The following is a 23,634-nucleotide window of genomic DNA, read 5'->3' as shown; positions in this document are numbered from 1 at the left end:
ACTTAAAAAAATTTTTTTTTTAATTAAAAAAATTCAGCATTGGATGTCCTGATTTCCATAGAGCCACACGTATTTGTAAAATAAATGTTTCAGGCACTTTATTTACCCTGTTGTGTAACTATTGTAAAAGATGCTCTCATTTCCATGAACTATACACATGAAAGAGGCATTACCAGCATCAGGCCTGCATTGTCCTGGGTGCCCCCAAATCCCTCACGAGGGTTCCTTGTGTTAGAGAGTGGTCCAAAACAGAGGGAAGAGCGGAAGCTTACTTGTGTGCATTCTGACTTGTGTGCGCCGGCACCACAGAAAATGTTTAAATTTACACTTAAATTTTGTACGTTTCCACAGAGAATCCAAATTTGCACTTGGACGTTTATTATCCGGTGTTGAGTAGTACATGTCCAATGTGGCTGACGTTTATCCAAACCCCACGAAGATGTTACTGTGTAGGAATTAGGAGATGGAAACTGGAAAGCGTTGTGTCCATCACATCGAGTTAATTTGAGGAGATTTAGGTTTTGCTTATGTCTAGTCTTTTTCCTACTGGTGTTTGTGGTTAAAATATTTCACACAGTAAATATTGAAACGTGCTCTCGGAGTTTGTTGTTGTTAACCTGATTGCTATCAGTTATTTCTAAGCAAGGTCTTCAATTTTTTTCTCCCTTAATTGCAATACAGAAAGCTATGGAATAGACGAAGGTAACACGATTCCTTTAAAATAACTGCATTTGCTTGCAATTGCAGCCTGCGGAGTGGTGTGGGACGTTTCAGTTCGCAGTTAACTTTTATCCTTAAACCACTTGTCATTGGTTTATCCGTGCTATTAAACCAATGGAACTACCAGCTAACGTGATTTTAAAGAGGAAAAGAACCACCTCAAATTTGAGTCGGATTTTCTGTACGGCTTCTCATTTGATAAACCAGGAAGAGTTTTGAAACATTTGGCTGTTGTTTTATTCCATTGGCGACTTCACTAATGGAGTCCGTGCAGCGTGGATCGTGCAGGCAGGTTTCCTGGCCGGAGAAAATCAAAATCCGCAGCAGTTAATTGGATTAGAATTCATGGTCTAGGTTGCTAGTGGCTATTTTATTTCCATGTGCCTCAACGGCCTGCTAAACAGTCAGTTTGGTATAAATCGCAAGAAATTAATATGTTGATTTGAGGCAAATGCTCTCAAAAATATAAAACACTCATCATTTGTAATGCAGTATGTTCAACCTTGATTCCAAGTCATCTAATTTTGAAATTAGTTTTTAGAAATGGCCTCTTTAAACTCTTTAGCTCCATGAATAATATAGATAGGATCGTAAGAAAGTGGAAAACTCTTAAACTTTTAAAACAGAGTTACTCGTGACACAGTTTTCCCGTTGTCTCCCTATTTTCAGACTTCAGTTATTTGTAAAATAATTGCTTTAAATAACTGTGTTTTTTAGACTTCCGTATATTAATACCTAAACTAATAGCATTGATTTCTTAAGCATATAATTTACTACTTGGAAAAACTATTTAGAAAACGATCAGACAGATACAAACTAAATCGAATTAAAAACATGAAAAAAATCTGCCTTTGATAGAACTCACATCGTTTTGTGGTTCAACCAATGCCGTTAACAGTTTGTGTAACTCCTTTCACAATACCGTTTAAGAGAGTTCCACTCTGTTTAAAGCATTTTCATAGAGTGATGTGCCACCAGTAAGAGTTGTACTCGTGGATGATAAGGAAATGCGTTGAGTGTAGTGTCTGCATTTGGAATACCGCACCTACCTGATTTTTGACGTACGGATCGTGCTTTGCAGCCAGGGACTACGAGATTCAAAGAGAAAGAATCGAGCTTGGACGGTGCATCGGGGAAGGCCAGTTTGGGGACGTCCACCAAGGCGTCTACATGAGTCCAGTAAGTCCTCCCTGGTGACCAGAAAAACGCGCTGCTTTTGACTGTCGCCTCTTCTTTGTCTTCTCGAGTCCCCGGCTCTCCTTTGCAGAGGTCTTTCACAGAGCCCGTCACACACGTCAACCTGCTCGAAGTATTCGGGAGCAGAGAAATGGCACCCTTAGCTCCTAGAGGGCTGGGTCTGTCTTTTGTTCATTTTGATCTTTCAGCCTCTGTCATCAGGAACAGATCCCACAAGGAGTGTTCCATTGGATGGAACAGATTATGACTTTACTAATAGCTTTATTGAGGTATAAATCACATACTATAAAACGTACTTTTTAAAAACATACAGTTCAGTGGTTTCTTAGTATATTGATAGAGTTGTACAAACGACAGCACGGTACATTTTCCAGCACCTTCTTTACCCCAGAAAGAAGCCTCACCTGCTAGCAGTTACTCCCGTCCCACCCTCCCCCGGCCCCTGGCAGCCAGTCGTCTGCTCCCTGCTCTCTAGATTTGCCTCTTCCTGGACGCTTCACGTACACGGACTCGTGCGACATGTGGCCTTTCGTGATCGGTTCTTTTAGTTAGCATGTTCTCAAGGGTCATCCACACTCGAGCGTGAAGCGGTACTTAGTGTTCTTTTTTGCCAGGCACCATTCGATTGTGTGGGTAGACCGTTTGTGTTTGTCCGTTCTCCAGCTGATGGGAACTTGGGCTGTGACCGCTTCTTAGCTGTGAGGAATGACGCCTCTGTGACGGGCACCGCACAGGTCTGCGTGTGAGTAGTTAGTTCTCAGTTCTCTCGCGTAGATGGCAGAGAGTGGAATTGCCGGGTCACCGGGTCACGTGGTGTCTGTTCCTCCCTTTGACCCGGAGCTGTCTCCGAAGAGGCCACGCCCCTTCCCTCCACTCCTGGCAGCGGTGCGTGAGAATGGCCGTCCCTCTGCAGCCCTGCCGACACCGGTCATGGTATGTGTGCCGGTTAGATCGGCAGTCGTGAGACACCAGCAGGAGCTCACTCAAGGAACTTTTTTTAGCTGGCATAACGGGTGTACGCAGATGACACAAATAAGGGATCACAGACCGTCCCCAGCTTACAGTGGTTCGACTTACTCTTTCTTGATCTCACGATGTTGCAAAAGCGATCTTCATGCAGTAGAAATCACACTTAGAATTTTGAATTCAGATCTTTCCCCAGGCCAGGGATATGTGCGTCCTCTTCCCCTGCAGGGTGGCGGCCACAGCTTCCAGTCAGCCCACAGCGGACGCACTGACGGCCGTTCCGCAGCCACGCAGCGATCCTGTCACTCTCAGTAGAGGATTTAGTGAATTACAGGGATAGCAACACTTCGGTGTGAAATACGCTTTGTAGGGGGCGCCTGGGTGGCTCAGGCAGTCGAGCATCCAACTCTTGATTTTGGCTTGGGTCATGATGCCAGGGTGGTGGGATCGAGCTCCGTGCTGGACGTGGAGCCTTGCTTGGGATCTGCTGCCTCTATCCCTCTGCCCCTCCCCGCCGTGTGCGTGCTCTCGCGTTTTCTCTCTCTCTCAAAAAGTAAATAAAATAATGCTCTGTGTCCACTGGTTTTGCCCAACTATAGGCCATTGTGAGTGTTTGTGAGCACACATAAGGCGGGTGTGGCCCAGCTGTGATATTTGGTAGGTTAGGTATTTACGCGCATTTTGACTCCGGGTATGTTCAACTTACGATGGGTGTATTGGGACGTAACTGCATCTCAGGTCAGGGAAGATCTGTGGTAACACAGACGATTGACGTTTTATGTTACCCCTGCTTTGGAAGCTGCAAATGGTGTTTTTTCAGTAGTTCCATACCTGTCAGGTTTTCTAGAGCTGAAAGGGTTTTCTTGTTTTGTTTTCTTTGGGTCACAGGAGCAGCAGACAATTGCCACCGCATCACTAAACAAATCAGAGATTCCATTTTTTTTTTTTTTTTACATTTCAGCTTTGAAAGTCTCTACCTTGTTCTTACACGTAATTCTGTCATTTATTATGTATTTTTAGCTGCTAACTTTTCTTCCAGTTGTTTGTTTGTTTGTTTGTTTTTTGTTTTTTTTTTTTTTACTATATCTGTTATTATCTTCCTGATTCTCTTACCTCTGTTCTTTGAACCAAAAAGCAGTACAGAGAGCCCTGGGTCCAAATTTACTCAAAAGGCCTACTAACTTTTAGACTGGCTCTACCCAACTGAGATAAAAGGCAGGTGAGGCTTCTTGACCCGAAAGAATTACAGTTGAATTACAGTCTCTGTTAGGTGTCTGGGCTTGCTGTTAGGAAGGCACTTGGGGAGCGAGTGCATGAGCCTAGCCATAACAGGCACTAGCAGGGAAAGTTCCAGACGCACGCTGTGGACAGGGAGGGCGTGTCTCACTTCCGGATTGTTGGACCTGTGGGAGATGAGGGAAACTGAGGAATCCAGAGTGGCTGCTTGAGCATCGGTATGAATTCCGCTTGTTGAGTGAGGCGGAGAAGGCTAAGAGGGAAGCACGTTGGATAGCGGGCACGTTAGTAAGGGTTCCCCGGGGAGACAGAAGCAGGCGGGTGTGGGTGCTTTCAAACGAGATCTGTTAGGGATTGGCTCACGTGATTATGGAAGCTGACTGACATCCCCTCAGATCTTCAGGTGGCCTGCTGGAGACCCAAGAGAGCTGATGGCTTCTTCCTGCCAGGCTGCATCTGAAGGCCCGAGACCCAACATAGCCAGTGTGGTTGTAGTCCAGAGGGTCAAGGAAGAATAATGTCCCAGCGCAAAGCGATTTGGCAGGAGGAATTTCCTCTTGTTCAGGAGACCGGCTTTGTGTTCTGTTCAGGCCTTCAGCTGATCAGACGAGGCCCACCACATTAGGGAGCGCAACCTGCTTCACTCAGTCTATCAATTTACGTGTCAAATCCATTCAGAAACACTCTGAAAAATGTCTGACCAAATAATCTCCGGGCACCCCGTGGCCCAGGCCAGTGGACACATGCAGTTAACCACCACAGTGGGATATCAGGAGGTTTGTTTTGCTCAGTTCAAGTTTAAAATAACTTCACAGCATCCTCGTCAAGACAGGGCACAGATGGGTTGGATATGTGGGTCTGAGCTGAAAGGCAAAGTGAGGGCTACAGAGAGGAATTAGGAGGTCGGCATGGAGGTGGGACTTGGGGCTCAGTGAGGCTGCTTCTCATCGGGCTGGCCGTGGATTGCACCCTGGGATTTCCCAACACTGACAAGACAGGAAGCGGTGTCCTGCCTTCCACTCTCCCCCTGTGCCAGTCTTTCCTGCCTGAGGCTGGTGTCTATGGGGACAGCGAGTCACGCTCCCGTAGCTTGGCAGATTGAGGTATCGTCAGCACTCAGAATCTAGCGTGGCCACCATTTCAGAGCTAAGTCTGTGACACAGCCGCTGCCACTCCCTGTCGCCTGTCACATGCACACGCTGCCCCGGTCACTCCTGAGATAAAGCCCTGTTGCAGAAGGGGCAGGCCACTTCCAGCAGGGTGATCGCGGGCAAACCGCGAAACCTGTCAGCCTCTGCCGACCCGGTCGTCTGTAGAATGGGTGACCCGGACCCTTGTGTACCTTGTCAGGCTACCTCCCAGATCGCCTGTAGGCTCAGTGAGATGATGTACAAAAAGGACAGAAATGCCCAAAGCCTGTCGAGAAAACTAAAGACTGCGAGACTATGCGGCCCCCGTCTGGGATCTCATGGCTAAGTGCTCCTCGCTCCTGTGCGAGGGCGCCTGCGTCCGGCCACCCCCGGGGGGGGAAAGGAGGGGTCCAAGACCGCCGCCCCCCCCCCCCCCCCGAGGCCTCCTCTCTTCACTCCGGAGCTGCCCCCTCTCGGCCTGTGTGACCTCGTCCCCTCTGCAGATCCTCTGGCGAGGACGGGACCCCGAGGCAGGGTAGGAGTCGGGGCACGGCAGCCGTGGCAGAGACCTGAGGCAGTGCTTCTTAAACCTCCGTCCGTTCACCGGGCTGTCCCTGCTGCTTTCTCCCCTCCTGTCCTCACCTTTTCTGCCTACTTGACAGAACGTGAGGTACCTTAGAAAAATATCCAGCATGAACAGTACGTGGTTCTGCCAAGGACAGTGTAAAGCCCAGGGTAGAATAAGCCCTTCGGTTGCTAATTAAAACCATCCACGGGGGCACCTGGGCGGCTCGGTCGGTTGAGCGTCTGACTCTTGATTTCAGCCCAGGTCACGATCTCACCGTCCCGCAGGATCGAGCCCTGAGTCAGGCTTTGCACTGAGCCTGGAGCCTGCTTGGGATTCTCTCTCCCTCTCCCTCCCTCCTTCTCTCTCTCTCTCTCTCATGCTTTCTCTCTCTAAAAATAAAGTATAATGAAGTAAATGAAAACCGTCCATGGTATTCCATTGAGGCTTGGAATGGCCTCATTTGTCTTGTTCAAGCTCTGTCTTTTGAATTCGTTCGAGAAGATATTAGCTTCTTTGGCAGGCAGATCGACACGCCTTCTTGGTTTCTCTCCACCTTGGTGGTCCCCCTCTGAGTCTGCCTTGTGTCTCCCCCTCTCCCTGACCTCCCACACTGCTGGGCGGCTGGGTGCTGTGCTCGTGCCCCAGCCCGCGAGGATCTCCTGCGGATCCGACCCTGAACTCTGCCGGATCCTCCTGCCGCTGCCCTGGGTGCCACGCTATCTCCCCGCCACCTCACGCCCCTCACGTCCTGGTCCTGCTCGAACTGCTGCTTCCCTTTCTCTCACCAAACACCTGAAGTCTCCTTACCAGCATCGCACCTCACCCTGCGTCACCTGCACTGCCCACACTTGCCCCAGCCGCCACCCCACCACTGCGCCTCCCCCCACCCCCATCAGCTCCCGGAGCAGGTGCTCCTTCTCAGCCAGAGGTCAGCCATGGCACCGCTCTCCCCGGGGCGCCTTTCTTTTGGTCCAGAGGGCCCCGCTCGGGCTGCCTGTCCCAGCGCACCGCCTCGGCCCTGCCCCCACCACTGCCCTAGCCGCAGCACTGTGACCCTGGCTGTGCCCGCCCGCCAGTCCCTCCCTCCCTCCTTCCATTTTTTCGCCCTTGTCTCTGCCTCGCACATCCTGACACGCTCCTTCCTGGTCCACGCCACTGTTCCGCGCGAACATGCTCTGTGATGAGCTCACTCCTTGTGTGCGTTGTCTGCTCTTTGCCGGAACGGAAGCCTGAGTAGAGCAGGGAACGCTGCTGCCTTTAGCCCAGGGTGCGTCCTGAGCGCCTGGAAGGCTGCCTGGCACGCAGCAGAAAGTGTTCGTGGGACGACGAACGAATGAATGACCTCCAGCATTTTAACGCCGTGTCCGTTTCTTCTGGGGTCTTGCTGAGTATTTGGAGTGTTCTTCTCCTGAGGTTTTCAGTTCTGATCCTGCCTGGTCCACAGTCCACATAGTTGCAGAACAAACAGCTCTTCGTGAACGTGCCCGTTGATTCATGTAGCGAACCTCTTTTTGCATGTGTGTGATTCTGAAATTTCCCTGACGCAGGAGAATCCGGCTTTGGCGGTCGCAATTAAAACATGTAAAAACTGTACCTCGGACAGCGTGCGAGAGAAATTCCTTCAAGAAGCCTGTAAGTTTCTAGAAATTTCTGTGAAGCTCCATTTGACGTTTTCTCTGTGTAAAATACAAGCCATCTCTAAGAAGTAAGAAAAAGAATATTCTGACTTCTATGTGACAACTGCATTTACTGTCTTGCCTTGCAAATTACTACCTGTATCTGTAGAGGCGCCTGTCTCCACATCGTCCAGGTAAGCCCTGATGTTTGGGTGTAAAGGTCGACAGATTTACTGTCCCTGTGTCCTTTGGTACCTGCGCCATTCAGCATCCTGGCCCTGGAATTGGGCAGATGTAGAAATGAGTCCAGCCCAGGTGCCACCAGACCCTAGAGTTGGGGGTGAGCAGGACAGACGCGGTCCCCACCCTGAGGGAGCTCACAGACTGGGCAAAGAGCCGGGACCATGGCCAGGGCCCTGCTCCTGCTACAGTGCCCACCCCTCAGCTCTCTGTTCACGTGTCCAGGGATGAAATTGCTGGGAGGGTCTCGCGTGGGTGGGTGTTCCCTGCAGAGTACAGACTCATGGAGAGCTAGTAGCTTGTCCTGTCCGTCTGCACCTGCCTGGCTCTTCCCAGCTGCCTTCAGGCTGGGATGCCCTTCCTACCCTCCCATGGCTTGTCCCGTCTCATCTGACCGCGTGATGAAAATAGTTTCCCCTCAGGAGGCTGTGTCACAGGACCACACTCTCACCTTCCTCAGTATTTGTAACTAGGTAAACATTGCCTAAAAATTATTATTCCGTTTCTCTGGGCTCTAAGCTCCATGGGGACTCGGGCCGTGTCTGCTCTGCTCACTGCTCAGACACAGCGCCCCGCTGTGAAAGGCGCTCAGTAGACATTGGTCATGTGAATGGCTCCCTGTGTCCTTCATTACATGTACATCGATTGAAGGCCTTCTACCTTCCATTTCAGTAAATATTTACCACCTGACAGTCCAATAGATTAATAAGTCACAGAGTAAATCACACTGACTTCGTCAATACGTTATAACTCCTCAAAACCATACTGTAACTTTCATCAGAAAAAAGTCTAAGTCTGTCTTTAATCCTGTTCCTGTGTCTTAAGTACGAGACAAAGCCTGTCTCAGCTCGCTTGTTTCTGCAGAGCACCTAGGCCAAGAAAACACAGGGCACAGCAGCCCCCTTACCTAACGCTCTACCAGAAGAGTGACCTTGGACACCTGTCTCTCCCTAGTAACGATGCGCCAGTTTGACCACCCCCACATCGTGAAGCTGGTCGGTGTCATCACGGAGAACCCCGTCTGGATAATCATGGAGCTGTGCACGCTTGGAGAGGTAACCTGGCCCTCAGACCCGGCCCGTCTGCCGGCCTGCCGTCACTGTGATTAAATAGCAGTCCCGTGACTGGGACTCGCCCAGCCTGCGCTGGCTGTTTGGTGTCCTTTGTTTGGAAAAGGGGAGTACGTTACGGATGCCCTCGTCCTTTGGGTTCGGGGAATAGAACATCTTCATCGGTGAACCCCCGGGTGATGCCCTAACTCAGCACTGGCAGCAGTGGGGACCGGGTGGTCCCTCCTTCCTCTGTGGTGCTGCTGCCTCGTGCCAGCCCAGGGGTTTGACAATGGAAGAGCCAGTCTTCGTGCAGTTGTGGTGCCTTAGCGCTGCATTTACGTGAACCTGCAGTTCCTTGTTCCTCTGAGAACTCATTTCACGGTGTCTCTCCGACCGACTGCGGTTAGTCACAGTTTCTGTTGAGAATGGGAGGAACACACATAGACAGATCTCCTTATTTGACTTTCTCCCAAACACGGAAACTCTCCACTTAGTGTGTCACCATCCCCTGGAAGCGTGTCAGAGGCCAGCCCCAGGCTGCTGAATCAGACTTGTTCCCGCCTCCAGGCCGCTCTGTAGCCTGCCTGCGTGGGGATGAACACAGCCCCGTTTTCCAGATGCCGACCCTTGACCTTCCGGTGCTGACAGTCGGTACTTCCGCCTTCCGAAGCACTGTACGCGCCCCTTGTCTTTTAAAGAGCACCGAGCGCAGTGTTGCTTTTCATGGCGGTTAGGGGTTCCGGGGCCCAGATGTCAGAGAGCAGTCTGGATTCTTCCTCCTCTTCGTGACCGCGTCAGCCTCCCTCCCCCGGGAGGGCCTGCCTGGTGGCTCCCCTCTGTACTTGATAACCTAGTTTGCTGGATGAAATAACTAAGGCCTCCCCGGGATCTCTTCGTCCTCTGCCCTGCCTTTCCAAAGGAAACAGTTCTGACATATGTATTTTGTTCACGATATCTTTCTGGTTTTGCTTTTGGAGAATTTGCTAATTTTTCCGGCTTAAACTGTCACTAAATCTTTCTCCTTTATGTATTGATTCTGTAGAGTTAGGGTTAAATTCATCTGCCTCCCTTTGCCACGGTGGCCTTTAGCTGAATTGATTATGACAGTAGTAATAAGGACCAGTGGCATGACTGCCCAGCACCCTCTGCAGCCTGAACTTCCTGGAGGGTGGGTAGGAGAACTGCACCTGGCTCCCCTTCCTCCCCATCACCTTCTCCTCAGGTCTGGCCTGGGACACAGCAAGGTGTGGGGCCGCAGGTGCATCGGCCAGGCTACGTGCCAGGCTCGCTCGGTGTCTAGTTCTGTGTGTCCTCCAACTATGGTTATCGAGCAGTATTTCACACTGCGATTTTATTCATTCCCTTGCAGAATCTTTCTGTATTTTTTTCCAGAAATGTGTGGGGTGTTTGGGTGGCTCAGTTGGTTAAGCGTCCGGCTTTGGCCCACATCATGATCTCACGGTTTGTGAGTTCAAGCCCTGCGTTGGGCTTTCTGCTGTCCGTTCAGAGCCTGCCTTGGACCCTGTCGCTCTCTCTGTCTCTCTGTCTCTGCCCCTCCCCTACTCGTATGCACACTCCCTCTTTCTCTCTCTCTCAAAAACAAATGTTTAAAAAAAAAAGAGAGAGTGCCTGTGTGGCTCAGTTGGTTAAGTGTCCAACTCTGGCTCAGGTCATGATCTCATGGTTTGTGAGTTCAAGCCCCACATTGGGTTCTCTGCTGTTAGTGCGGAGCCTGCTTCAGATCCTCTGTTCCCCCTCTCTCTCTGCCCCTCCCCTGCTTGTGCTATCTCTTTCTCTCTCTCTCTCAAAAATAAACATTAAAAAAATTGTCTACAATCATGAAGATTTCAGTATGTTTTTTAAGCTTTTTTTTTTGAGAGAGAGAGTGAGCAAGCAGGGGAGGGGTGGAGAGAGAGAGGGAGAGAGAGAGAGAGAGAGAGAGAGAGAGAGAGAGAGAGAGAGAGAATCCCAAGAGGCTCCATGCCATCAGCAAGGAGCTAGACATAGGGCTTGATCCCACAAACCATGAGATCATGACCTGAGCTGAAATTAAGAATCAGATGCTTAACCGACTGAGCCACCCAGGCACCCCAAAGATTCCAATCTTAAAATAGGATTTCAAATAAAGAATGATGAACCATAATTTCTGAGCCATATGGCTGATTCGTTACACCTCATTTTAGAAGAATTGAAGCCATTCTTCTACAAGTGTGTGTGCGATTGTGCACCGTTGTTGAACATAGCTCTTCAGCTCTTGATTTCTGTTCTCGGTCACTAATTCTTTTTCATCTCGGTCACTGTTCCCAAAGCTGAGGTCGTTTCTGCAAGTGAGGAAGTACAGTTTGGATCTCGCGTCTTTGATCCTGTATGCCTATCAGCTTAGCACAGCTCTGGCGTATCTGGAGAGCAAAAGATTCGTGCACAGGTAAGATCCAGGCTAAAGCTGGTGAGCTGCCCTGCAGCGGGGGCAGGGGTGGGAGGTGGGAGCAGAGAGTCCTCCACGGGGGGGGAGGGGGGGGGAGGAAGAGGTACTCGGTGTGCCCTGCGATCCCGCGTGCCACCGGCCTCCCGTAGGCGGGCAGTATCGCAAAGTCGCGCTGCCCTTGTACTGGCCGAGGGAGGAGCCATAGTCACATCCGGAGGGCTTTCCTCATGTGAAGCCTGAAACCTTTGCTTGCCTTCGGGAAGCAAATACTGTTGAGAGCTTGTACGTGCCCTAGAGCAGTAAGCATGCGGACCTAAAACAGTCACTGTCCTGGGGCTTCCTGGGACCCCCCGAAGGGTCACGAGTGACATCTGCTGGCGTTCGGTGGAATTTCTGCTTCTCATCTGGGTCCCTTCTTTGAATGCAAGAGAAAGCCCTCAGTTTGTTTCCTGGGACTTTGTTACCCAGCACTGAAACAGATGGCGTCAGCAAAATCGTTCACAGGCGTTTAGATGACAACTTTTATGGAACGAGGTCTCTTAGTAGCAGCAGGGTTGAGACCCCACGCGTGCGTCACTGTCTGTCAGTGCGGTCAGGAGGGTGGTGGTTCAAAAAGTGGTAAGCGGTTTCATTACGGGAGAATGTACTCCGCAGCCGTTCAGAATACTAGTCATTATGTTAATGAGTAGACAACTGCCTAAAGGATCGTCTTTGAAGTAAAATTGTAAAATTGTCTATTTTTTGGCTTGTAACAAATCTCCTGTTTGCATTGTCTATAAACTGTCTTTCAGAGTACCTGTCGGTATGTCTTTATATAATATAGAGGAGTTTGTAGGTTTGTTTCCTTATATTAAAATCCATTACCCGGAATTCTTCCTCTTCAGGGACATTGCTGCTCGGAATGTTCTGGTGTCCTCAAACGATTGCGTAAAATTAGGAGACTTTGGATTATCCCGGTATATGGAAGACAGTACTTACTACAAAGGTAAGGAATCCAAGCAAGCAAGAGGCGGTAGGCTCAGAATCCTTAACGATTCTTACGTCTTCAGAAGGTGTGCCCTCGTCCGCTCGGCTGAAGTGTGACAGGGGTGTGACCCCAGTTCACGGCCTTCTCCACGCCTCCTGCAGCAGCCAGACTTCCACGGACGACACCTTACGTCAGCCTTGCCTTACTGCCCATTAACTCACAGTGGGTCAGGGACTTCATTCCAAAACATAAAGCTGGAGAGCTTTTTTGAAAACCGTAGGAGTAAATCTTTGGGATCGAGGGCTTTGACACCAAAAACAGGGTCCATAAGGGAAACACCTGACAGAAAGGACCTCATCCAAATGAGAACTTTTTGTTCTGCAAAAGACCCTGCGAAGAGGGTGAAAAGGCAAGGTGCAGACTGGGAGAGGGTACTGGCCAACCACAGTGCCCTCCTACAACCACGGGCCATTCAGCAAAGGACCAGTGTCCGCAGTGTGGGGTGAGCTCTGAGAATTCAGCAGGGAAAACAAATACAGACTACGACACCGACAGCAGGTGGGAAGGGAAGCCGCGCTGGAGAGGATTCGAGGAGGGCAACGAAGCCTGTGCAGAGGCCTTCGGGATCCCTGGCCTTGGGGAGATGCGGGTTCAGACTGTGAGGAGGTATTTTTTCACGCCTGTCGGAATGGCTACAGTCAAAAGTAGTGATAACACCAAATGCTGGCAAAGATGCAGAGAAACTAAATTGCTCACAGCTTGCTTGTGAGAATGTAAAATGGTCCATTTAAAACCCTGGAAGAGTTTTGCAGAGTCTTAAGCAGTTAAATATGCACCTACCATACAATCCAGCAGTTCCAATGCTGGGTACTTCTCTCAGAGAAACGAAGACTGACATTCACACAAAACCTGAGTTTAGATGTTCGTCGCGACTTTAGTTCCAGTAGCCAAAACTCGGAATCCCCTCCGATGTCCTCCAGCCGGTGAACCCAGTCCGACCCGCACAGCAAGGGGGGCTGGGCCCCCTGGCACGCCGAGAGCAGTCAGACGGAGAGATCTCCAGTCTGCTCGTGCCGTAGGCATCAATGCGTTTGTTTTCGAGCAGAGATTTAGCTCGTGTGCTTTTCCTTTAGTTTTGTCAATTTTGGAATCAGATTGACTTGGTTCCTTGCATTATTGAACAAGTCTTTTTAGTAATAAATTTTCATGTTCCTAGTACTTGAGCTAAGGTTTCAGTTTTAAATCCGAACCATGCTCCTGGTATATATTCTAAGGATTACTACTGTTTTAGAAAGGCTAGTTTCTTTACTACTTAAATTTTTATGTTGTGGCAAAATGAGCCCAGGTTTTTACATACAAAATGAGTTTCCTTCATTTTACACCATGGCTCACGGCTCTTCCCTTTCCGTGTGCCCACTGTGTGCTGCAGCCTGGAAGGGTTTCAGTAGTGGCTCTGGGTTACGTGAAAAGAAAATTCTTCAGCTGTTTATTCATTTTAGTTAGTCATTTAACTTAAAAATGGCCAAGTTGGTTTTCTGCTGTTTTAAAGTACCTCTCGTACCCCACCCGAGCCCTGACGAGCCCAGGCGCGGGACTCCCAGTGAAGGCTGAGCCCCGAGCAGGGTGGCAGCCGAGGCCCCACAGCACGTGGGTGGCATCTGTAGTGAGCAGCTGACAGGTGCGTGTGCTTGCTGCCGGCTCAGGTCCCTACGTGCACAGTCCGTCGGGTTCCAGGAGAGCACTCCTAGAGGTCAGCGGCCCTTCGTTCAGAACACAGGCGCCGAGTCGCTGGTTTGGAAGGCGCCGCACAGAGGATTTGACCTCCGTGGCCGTGAAGGCGCTTCGAGTGGGAATAAATCCATGAAGCAGAGCCGTCTCCTGAGAGTGCTGAGGGGCGTTGGGCGCTGGCAGAAGGAGGTCCAGACCCTGTGGCCCAGGGCTCCTGCCCCGCCCCCCGCAGCTCCGCGCCCTGCCGGTGCCGTCCTGACCCACCGCTCGCTCCTCGGCCACCTCTGCTTCCGGAGCACGTGGCCTTGACCCGGCGTCTGTGCTGCGCCCCCCGCCGTGTACGAGTAGACTCTGCTTCCACCTCTTAGGATTAGAACTCCTCGAGAAGGGGGACCCAGGGTTGCCCACGTGGTAACCGCACGGCCGAAGGAACGTTCAGTGGGGCGCTGAGTCCTTTCCTTTGTGGCACAGAAGGAAGGTTTGTGTGGCCTCGAAAGCGCGATGCTTCAGGCTGTCCTGAGGACTGTACTTTCTCATTCCATCGTCCGTCCTGCTCTTCACGTACTGGTGACGGCGTCGTCGCCAGTCCTCCCTGCGTAACCCGAGTTGGCGCATTCGGCCAGTCGCTGACATCTGTAACTCGCAGTCATGTGGTGCTTTCGTAGGAGCAGCGGGCATCTGGAGCCTGTCTTCACTGGGGCGTGGGGACGGGTGGGGGCGGTGCCGGACGGCCCGAGCCCCTCTGGCTCTGGGCCAGGGCCTGGCCTTGAACCCCAGCTCTGGCACCTGGCGGTGGGGCGGCCTCTGGCAAGTCACATAACGTGTCTGAACCTCGTTTTCTGAAGAAAAGAGAGCCTACCAGGACAAGTTGTTTTCGGGGCTTAGGTTGGAATCGATGTGAGACGTCGTATGTGTACGTACGTGTTTCCCTAGAAACACCGGTTCCCTCCTGGGAACGAGAGCCGACCACGTGTCCTTAGCAGAGGCTGCAGCCTGTGGACGAGGAGCTGTCGGGGAAACCGCCCAGCTCCAGCTCCACGTGACCGGGTGCGGGGCTCCCTCTCCCTCGTTCCCCGCCTCTCTGCGGAGGGAAGGACCTCAGTGTTTTATCTCCCTCCCGCGGCGTCAGCAACTACTCCCAATGACCTGACAGAAAGGCAGGAAACAGAAAGTAGCTCTCCCAAATAATCAGAGTCCAAGGGGTCAGATGCTTAAAGCTTTTTATTTTGGAAGTAAAAGTCTCTGCTAGCTGTAGCTGTGAGATCCTTGAGCAGATAACAAGGAAAATTCACTTTCTAAAATTAATCTTCTAGCTTCCAAAGGAAAGTTGCCTATTAAATGGATGGCTCCAGAGTCCATCAACTTTCGACGTTTTACCTCAGCCAGTGACGTGTGGATGTTTGGTGAGTATCGTGAAGTTTCGTGTTGTTACGTTGTGCTTTGTGTATGCTACACAACGCACGTGGCGTCACCTCTTTTCACGGCGTGGGCTGACGTGCCTTCCCTCGTCGGACCGCTCCTTCGCCGGGCACGGGGCACCAGCCGAGCGCCAGCGCTGTGTGTCACTTCTGGGAGGCCCCGCTCTGGCTCTCTTCTCCCCCTTCCGTCTCGCTCTGCCGTCTCGTCCGTTCCTTCCGTGTGACTGACCGTACGTGGTTGACCTGTCCCTCTGGTTCTGTGACCGCGTGCTTCGTGGGTCTGGGGTCCCGTCCCGTCCTGGGGTCTGACCTCCTCCTGACTTGTCTCTCGGCCTCACGGTTTGCTCCTGGGTCCTCTGTGGCTTCTGCCCCGATGCCTACCCCGTGCCTTGCCACCTGCTCCGGGTCGGGCGCCGTCCTCCTCCTCTGTGGGCCGTCACGGACCCTCCTGAGTGGCGCGACGGTGGCCCTTGCTCCGTCACATTTGAGACCAGTCTCCCGTTTTGATACGCACGACACTCCTTCCCCACCCCAGTCTTCTGGCGTAACTCCGTCTGCCCGGAGCACGTCCTAAGCCCGTCTCCTCTGGGTGAGATTCTGTCCCGATGTCGGGGCCACCTCACGCGTCCCCTCTTCTGCGAAGCCTCCTGTGGCGGGTGCGTCCTACAGACGGAACCTGCCCGTCGCCGTGCTCCCTGCGCTTTCTCTCTTGGCCACGACGCTCCGCATTCATCTTGTGAGGAGTCTGTGTGTGTGTTTTCTCTGCTAGATTTTAAACTATTTCAGAGGAGAAGTCTTCGTAACGTTACGTACCTTTTTTCCCTGTATTTAGAAATAACTTTACGTACATCGAGTCTGTGTTCCTATTTTTTCTTCTGTGTACTGATTGTTGGTTTCATCCAGCGCCCTAAGTAATAACAGGTGAAGGAAGGAGCTTTTTAGCAGAGTAGGAAATCGCGTGGCACAATTTAGAAAGGGCCCTGGGGTCTGACGGACACGGCTCTGTGTCCCAGAGCCCCGCTCATCGGCTGTGTGACCCAGACAGCAAGTTGAAGGTTGCTGTGAAGGGAATTGCGGTTTGCACAGAGTCCACGGTGCCTGTGTCTTCCCATTTTAACTTCTCTGCAACTGGGGTGTGTCGTAAGTCAGCAGCGTGTCACGGTCGGTGTCACTGGGGGGGTGTGGCACGTGGTGCCCTGCCTGCACTCGTACGGCAGCTGCCGTTGCCTCCTCGTCTGCATGGGTTTGAAAGCACTCTTTGGTAGGACGGAAAGAATTCTTAGAGGTTTTCTTAGAGGATTGTGTCACATCCCCCCCTTTTTTGGTCACATAAAATAGTGGTGTATATTCTAGCCAGTGACATCTTAGATTTATTTGATAGGATGCGGCATTTAGAGAAATGTGAGGTGTAACGATTCAGGACATGTAAATTTCAAAGCGCCAGAAACATTTTAAGGTCTCAAGAAATGACGACCTGCGTTGTCATTACCAATAACGTTGTCATGATTTCTGGTGAAAAACGCAGAGCCAAGGCGGTTTTTTGGTCACGCACTCTTCACTTTGAAATGCCTGGAATTTGGATCCCGTCGAGACATAATTCACATGGGTACGATGCCGTGCCCTGCTTCCCCAGAGGCACACCCCACGTTAGGTACTGCGGACACCCCAAGTGCGTCTCCTCCCTTCAAGCACGTTACACGCGCACGGGTAGGACGGAGACCCGTGAGGCTTTCCCAGGGGGAGTCCGTGGGGAGAGAGCCGAAGGGGCCCTAAGTGTGGCGAAGTTAACACCAGAAAGGCGCGTGCGTGCGGTGCGTTTCGGGGGGGGGTGGAGTCCCCCACCGTCGCGGCCAGTCTGCCCTTTCGGTTCCCCGAACGGAGCTTCGTGTGGTTGTCATTCTCCGCCTTAGGCTCCGTTCGTCTTTCTTTAAACGCGGGCGCTCAAGCGTTGTTCAGAGGAGCCCGAGAACGCGTGTGGTCCGCGAGGATGCAGGGTGAGTGAGGAGGCTGTGGGCAGGGCCGCCCCGGCCCAGGGAGTCTGGAGCACGCGTAAGCCGGTGACGGTGCCGATGAGCACCCTAGCCACGCACGGCCAGCCTCGCGAAAGGGGTCCGGGTGTCCTAAGACGCGAGGCTTGGACTTCAGCATTTTCTTCGTTAGGCCTCGGGTCGGCTGCCGCGGTCACCGGCAGGTCGGACCGCAGCGGGGGGAAGGCAGGATTCATTCAGCTTGTTTTGAACTGGTTCGTGAAACGTGAGGGATCACCGTCCCCGGTGGGCCATTTTCTAACACGGGATGTTTAGAGGAGTAAACCTCTTCGAAAAGCCGTGGGCTGTTCGGGTCACCGTTCACTCTTTCGCCGTTCACGTCAGATGAAGTTAATGGTGCCGCGCTCGTTCACCGCAGAGCTCACGGAGCGCTGTCTTATCTGGCCGCTCAGGCCGGAGTCCCACAGCTGGTCCCCTGGCGCCAGCGGTGAAGCCTCCCTCCCCCGCCCCCCGACTCCCGGGCCTCCCCCGCTTCCTGCGAAGTTCACGGTCTGTTTTCATCCCGCTTCACAGGTGTGTGTATGTGGGAGATACTGATGCATGGCGTGAAGCCGTTTCAAGGAGTGAAGAACAATGATGTGATCGGTCGCATCGAGAACGGGGAGAGATTACCGATGCCTCCAAATTGCCCTCCCACCCTCTACAGCCTTATGACGAAATGCTGGGCCTATGACCCCAGCAGGCGGCCCCGGTTCACTGAGCTCAAAGCTCAGCTCAGGTAGGAGTGGGGGAGCGAGGGCCGGGGCTGGGGCAGGCTCACGCGGCTTCACCCCCCTCGCAGTCCTCGCGCCGCGAGGTCCTTCTGTCCACACGTCTAAGGCTAACTTACTCGCGGGCGAACGTGATGACTTTCTTAATGGGTTTGCTTTTATCTATACTTTGCTAGACTCCTCAGGACATTAGGCCTTAAGATCTTAATAAGCTTCCAATCACGGCCGAATCTCTCCTCCCCAACTTCTGACGGACTTAGCCCGGCCGACAAGGCCCGCAGGAATGTCGTCCCCGGCCGCCCGGCAGTCCCGTCCCCAGCCCTCCTCCCGTCGCCGGCTCCCAACCGCCTGCGCTTCTGGCACAGCCCGCCATCTGCGTGCTCCTCCGCTCCCGACACACGACCACCTGTTTGGTGCCCAGAACCCTGCTCAGATGTCACCCCTTCGGGGGCCTTTCCTCATCAGCCCTGCCCCCAGAGAGATGGCCACCCTCCGGAACCCTTTCGGTACTCCTTCTGTTACAGTTAAAACACCCCCCTGCCTGTTGCGCGGCCATGTGGCGGCTCGTGCTTGGTGCCACGCGCGGTCAGACTCAGACTTTCGGTAGCTCCCGCGCCCCCGGAGGGAGCACACGGGGACTTGGCGGCCTGCGGGGCCCCTCAGGGTGTCTGCCCACAGCGGACCCCGCCACCCGGCCTGAGGATTCCGCATCTGCGCGTCTGGTCCCCGGCCGGCCTCCGCGCTCTCGACGGGCATCACCGCGTCGTGCTCATTTCTGCGGCCCCGGCACAGGGGTCTGATACGTGCTCAGTGAACGGTTGCCGAACTGAAGTCTAGACTGAGACTTAGCACTGTAAGCAGTAAGGTATCTTCACGCGATACATACCCACGGGGAGCCTCGTTGTGTAACCAACGCCGTGGTTGAACGGGTGCCGTTTCACCGGTTTCACACTTCCTCTATTTTGTGTGCGAACTTTAAAATTTTGGTGTATTTTAGGTTTTTTTCATAAAAATTACCGAGTGTTAGGATCCAGGAGGTCCTGGTAGTGCCTCCGGCCCATCCTTACCCCCCAGTGCCTGAGGCCCCACCCCATCTTCAGGCAAGTCCGCTCGCCAGACAAGTCTCCGTGGGAGGAGCGTGCTTCAGGGAGGAATTAGTAAGGCTGCTGGCAGAGACTTAAGACATTCATCCAGTCAGGAATTCTTGGCTAAGCGCCTCCTTCGTTGTCAGTGAGGTTCTGGGCATTCAACAGTGAACACAGCACAAGCCGTCCCCAGGGTTCACAGCCCAGGGGACCAGACGGGCCAGCAGGTCCCGTACAGCGAGAGGCACGCCCTGCGAGGGGCTCCTCCTGGGGCCCCGTGACGCTCCCCTGCGGGCCTGGGCCCATCCTGTCGGGCCCCACAGAACAACTCAGCTCTGCCTTCCACGTGACGGTCCTTCAAGTGTTTCCAGATGCCTCTCTTCAGGCTAAAAGTCTCCAGTTTCTTGACCGTCCTACAGCTAATGATTCGTGCTCTCACTGCTAGAGCTGGATTTTGAATGTGCTTTGTTTCATGTTTCGCTCATCCTTTTTTTTGTTTCTCCTTGATCTTTCCTCAGAATTTGACAGATTCTGTCCTCAGAATTCCTCCCCTCTGTGACACCGGTCCCTCCCCCTGCCTCCCAGACTCCTCCTCTGTCTCGCCACCCTGCTGCTTTTCCACGACGCTATGAGTTCCGAGCGCATGTCCGTCCTGGGCCGCTCTCCTTTCTCTGTGCGCTTCCTGGGCCGTCTAAACTCTCCCCTCTGTGTCTGCAGCTTCCGTCCTGCCTTTTCTCTCGAGTCCCAAAGCCGCCTTTTAGATGGCTGCTGGGCCCCCGTTCATCCTACAATCAGCCAGTCACCTTGCCTCCCCGGCAGCCCCTGGCCCTCGCCTTCTGTAGGTTACAAAGGTACCTTTCCTCGTCTCCATCTTGGAGTGAACGGTGATCCCTCACCGTCCCCAACTGCGCAGCTGGGGAGACTCGACACAGTGTCTTCAGACCCCCTCCCCTCCCCCAGACCGCCCTCCGTCTGTCTGGCAGAGCTCCTTAGTGGATCTCATGAATCATCACTGCAGATAGGCAGCTCCCTCACTGGAACAGCCCTCAGTGGGTTCCTGCTACCCCCACCGCCCACCCCCCGTCCCATGTGAGGTGGAGGCTTCCAGAATGGACTGAGGATTCCTTCCATCCTGCCCCTTTCTCACACGGTGGCCTCACTAACCCCCTCGGCCTGGGACGCCCTCTTCTCCACCTGGTGGAATCCTGCCCGTCTCTCTCGCCTTCTTTCGCACAGCGGCTCCACAGCTGACGAGCCTCCCCCGCGGAGTCTCCGGAGCACTTTGTTCTTGTCGTGCTCCCCCTGTGCTGCCACAGACGGCTGCGCCCGCGTTCAGCCCGTTCCACAAACACCGTGGGCGCCACGAGGGCTGAGCCTGGGGCCCGGTCTCTGGGGCAGGAGGACTACACCTTTCCTGCCCTCGAGGAGCTCACAGTCTAGTATGTCCCAGCCCTACTAGACTGAGGCTCCTTGAGGGCAGGGATCGTCATACTCGCCTCGGTGCTGCCCGCACCCGCAGGCCAGGGGCCTGCGCACAGTAGGGCCCACACAACGCTCCAATCATGGCGTTGCGCATGAAAGCTCACATCAGCGTTCACTGAAGCACTGCCGCATTAGGAAAACTAGTTCCCAAAACTCTGCAAGGTGAATTTGTAGAACTAAATATAATGATTTCATACCCACACACACATAAAATACATACTGTACCTAGACTATGACTTCTGGATCTCTTGCGCACAGTTAACGCAGGTCGTTGAGCGTTAATTCTGTTTGTTTCTGTTTAGTCAGAAGTGGAGTTTCACTTTGCATCTTGAACGTGTGTAATATGGCTCCCAAAGAGGCCAAAAAACGTAACTTTATATATAAGAGCTCTTGGACACTTACAGGTCACAGTACGTCACAATGATTAAATAGATTCTTTTACGGAGTTTTACGCAGTTTTTATCGTATCAAAGATTTTGACAAAGTAGTAAATCTCAGAGAGTCCTTACTCCAGGTCCGTTAAAAGTGTTTCCCAAATCCCATTCTCCGTGACCTTAAGAGAAAAGATCTCGAATGAACTCAAATTACCGTGGACTGCATGCATTTTGGGGCCATGTGTTTGTTGTTCACTGTGCGTTGAGAAAAGGCTCTCGGGATGATCCTCGCCCCGCCGGGTCAGACCGTCCCGGGCCACACTTCCACGGGTGGATCCCCAGGACTCCCATGTCTGTCCTCCGTACGTCCTGCGTTCTTACTCACGGATGTGAACCCCCAGAGAAGCACAGGGACGGGAACCTGCGGGTGGCCTGTCAACGAGTGGAAGCACTCCCAGGGACCTGCAGTGAACGTGACCCCAGTGTGCACCAAGCCACGCATGTCCTGACTGACAGGCTGTAAGGGTGCACGGAGCAGTTTTTGAATGAAAGCACCACTTAATCCCTGGGTAGCTCAGTTAGTTCTTCAGTAGCCCACATGCCAAGGAAGCTGCAGTCCCAGCCTCAGTATCTGCCCTCCCGGAGCTCACGCTTCCCCCGGCACCCGGCCTGGCCCAGGGCTTTGTGCCGCCACACAGCAAGGTCGCCTGTTGGCAGCTGAGTCCGGGGAGGCAGGTTAGGTTCATGTGGACTTTCTTAAGTCCTTTCTTGGCAAATGAGGGCAACACGCTAATAAAATTCCAGTGTAAACGTTTACACCATGATTTTTGTATCTTTTAAACTTTGTATTGCCGTGCAAGGATGTGAACGTATAAACATGCCAGGAAGTAAACAGCTCTTTGGTTTGTCACAAGTCAGGCACACCCACGCAGCCGACATGCAGAATAAGAAAACAGCCCTTTCCGACGACAGTTCACCCTCCAAGGGTGACCGCTAACCGTGGATTGGCTCTGCCTGCCTTTGAGCTTTATGTCAGTGGTGTCCCTCAGTGTGTGCTTTTTGTTCGTTGCTTATTTCGTTCAGCATTTGGTTGGAGGCCATCCGCGTTATTCAGGCAGTTGCCCCTCTTTCTCCTCGCTCTGTGGTGCTCCGGTTCATCCCTCCTCCTGTTGGGAATGTACATGCTTTCCAGCTGGGCTGCCCAGAGCGCTCTTGTGTCTTTTTGGTGAGCGTAGGGACAGGAATGCCAGCTGGGCGCGTCTCTGAGTGTCAGCGGGCGTGCACAGGTGTAGGGTCGGTAGGTCCTGCTGGTTTTCCGGAGCCGATATAACGTGCTGCCCCCAGCGGTGAACGAGCACTCCAGTCGCCCCAGACATAGTGGTTTTGTAAACCTTTGCAAACGACTCCGTGTTTCTATGCTCACTGTTTTCACATATGAAGTTTAGGCAAAAGAACATAAGTGGGAGGGGCGGCTGGGTGGCTCCGTCAGTCGAGCCCCTGACGTCGCCTCAGGTCGCGATCTCACCATTTGTGAGTTGGAGCCCCACGTCGGGCTCTGTGCTGACATCTCGGAGCTCGGAGCCTGCTTCAGATTCTGTCTCCCTCTCTCTCTCTGCCCCTGTCCTGCTTGCACTCTGTCTCTCTCTCAAAAATAAATAAACGTTAAAAAAAAAAAAAAAAAAGGATATAAGTGGTAAAAGAACATAACCATTTCCCTGAAAGAACGCTGACCCAATACGTGTCACTGGGGAAGGCGCTCCGTGCTTTGAGTTGGTCTCCATCGCTGTGGTCTTCAGGAAGACCTCTTAAAGCAAACCATGTTCCTTGATGGCCGGTCTCTGCCCTCTACCGTCAACTTCCATAGTGGTGTCATCGGAAACCAGCATCTACTAAGTGCTTTCCGTTGCCAGGCCTTGTGCCCTGAACTCTCACACGTTGGGTCATCTTAGTCCTCACGGTCCTTGGAGACGTAGGTGACGTCACCACCGCCCGTTCACAAATAAGGAGGCTGGAGGGCCGAGCTTGGGCAGTGAGCCCGCCGAGTCCCGGGCTCAGGCTGCCAGCTGTCGCGCGCCAGGCCTTGACCCGAGACGCGGCTAGATAGCCGTATGTGCACTGTCGCGCTCTGCCTTGGGACCGCGACTGTGGGCACGTGGTCAGTGCTTAGTTAAAAAGGGGAAAGAAGGAAGAAAAGAAAAAAACCAGTGTTCGAAGGAATTCCTGCTCCTGTGATTCTCTTATTTGTTTTCAGCCAGAACCAGAGAAATTTCCCAGAGGGAGAGGCAGCACCTGGCGTGTGCAGGGGCCACCACCCGCATGGCCGCCGGGCGCTGCATCGAATCTTTGTCCTGTCACCTCCCGACTGTGCGGCACGTGCCGCGTGGGCCTCTGGGGCCCCAGATACGGCAGGGAGCGGCGGTGGAAGTCACACATGAGGCCCCGCAGGGGTGACTGGAGGCCGTCTGCAGCGCGGGCCTTGGGGGCGGGGGAGGGCGGGCTGTCAGGTTGAGAATGTGGTCGTGTTTGCTTTTGAACTTTGTCAAGCAAAGCTGGCCTGTGAGAGATGTGTCCGGTTAGGAAGTAACAGCTTGGAGCGGCTGCGGCCGCGGATTTATTACATGTTTTTCAGACCACATCTGACCATCGACTCCAGTGAAGTTGCAGGCTGCCCA

At 52.9% G+C, this 23,634-nt stretch overlaps 1 protein-coding gene across 28 annotated transcripts in view; it reads left to right on the top strand.

Moving 5' to 3' along the window:
* The window catches only part of PTK2 (protein tyrosine kinase 2), a 261,143-nt gene that overhangs the window by 189,941 nt on the left and 47,568 nt on the right, over positions 1–23,634 (top strand). For 19 of the 28 annotated variants that reach the window (XM_040494532.1, XM_040494512.1, XM_040494514.1 and 16 more), the window contains 8 exons: positions 682–702; positions 1,802–1,899; positions 7,365–7,449; positions 8,628–8,728; positions 11,035–11,150; positions 12,035–12,135; positions 15,159–15,248; positions 17,825–18,029. In XM_040494532.1, coding sequence (XP_040350466.1) covers positions 682–702; positions 1,802–1,899; positions 7,365–7,449; positions 8,628–8,728; positions 11,035–11,150; positions 12,035–12,135; positions 15,159–15,248; positions 17,825–18,029 — 817 coding nt within the window. The remainder of the gene's footprint in view (positions 1–681; positions 703–1,801; positions 1,900–7,364; positions 7,450–8,627; positions 8,729–11,034; positions 11,151–12,034; positions 12,136–15,158; positions 15,249–17,824; positions 18,030–23,634) is intronic. The other 9 variants (XM_040494533.1, XM_040494529.1, XM_040494507.1 and 6 more) reach the window with 1 other exon arrangement.

The sequence above is a fragment of the Herpailurus yagouaroundi genome, unplaced genomic scaffold (genome assembly GCF_014898765.1).
Source record: "Herpailurus yagouaroundi ecotype Mexico unplaced genomic scaffold, PumYag 186, whole genome shotgun sequence".
NCBI classification, from domain to species: Eukaryota; Metazoa; Chordata; class Mammalia; order Carnivora; family Felidae; genus Herpailurus; species Herpailurus yagouaroundi.
Note: the sequence above shows the minus strand (reverse complement) of the source record. Positions and strands in the feature narration are given on the sequence as shown.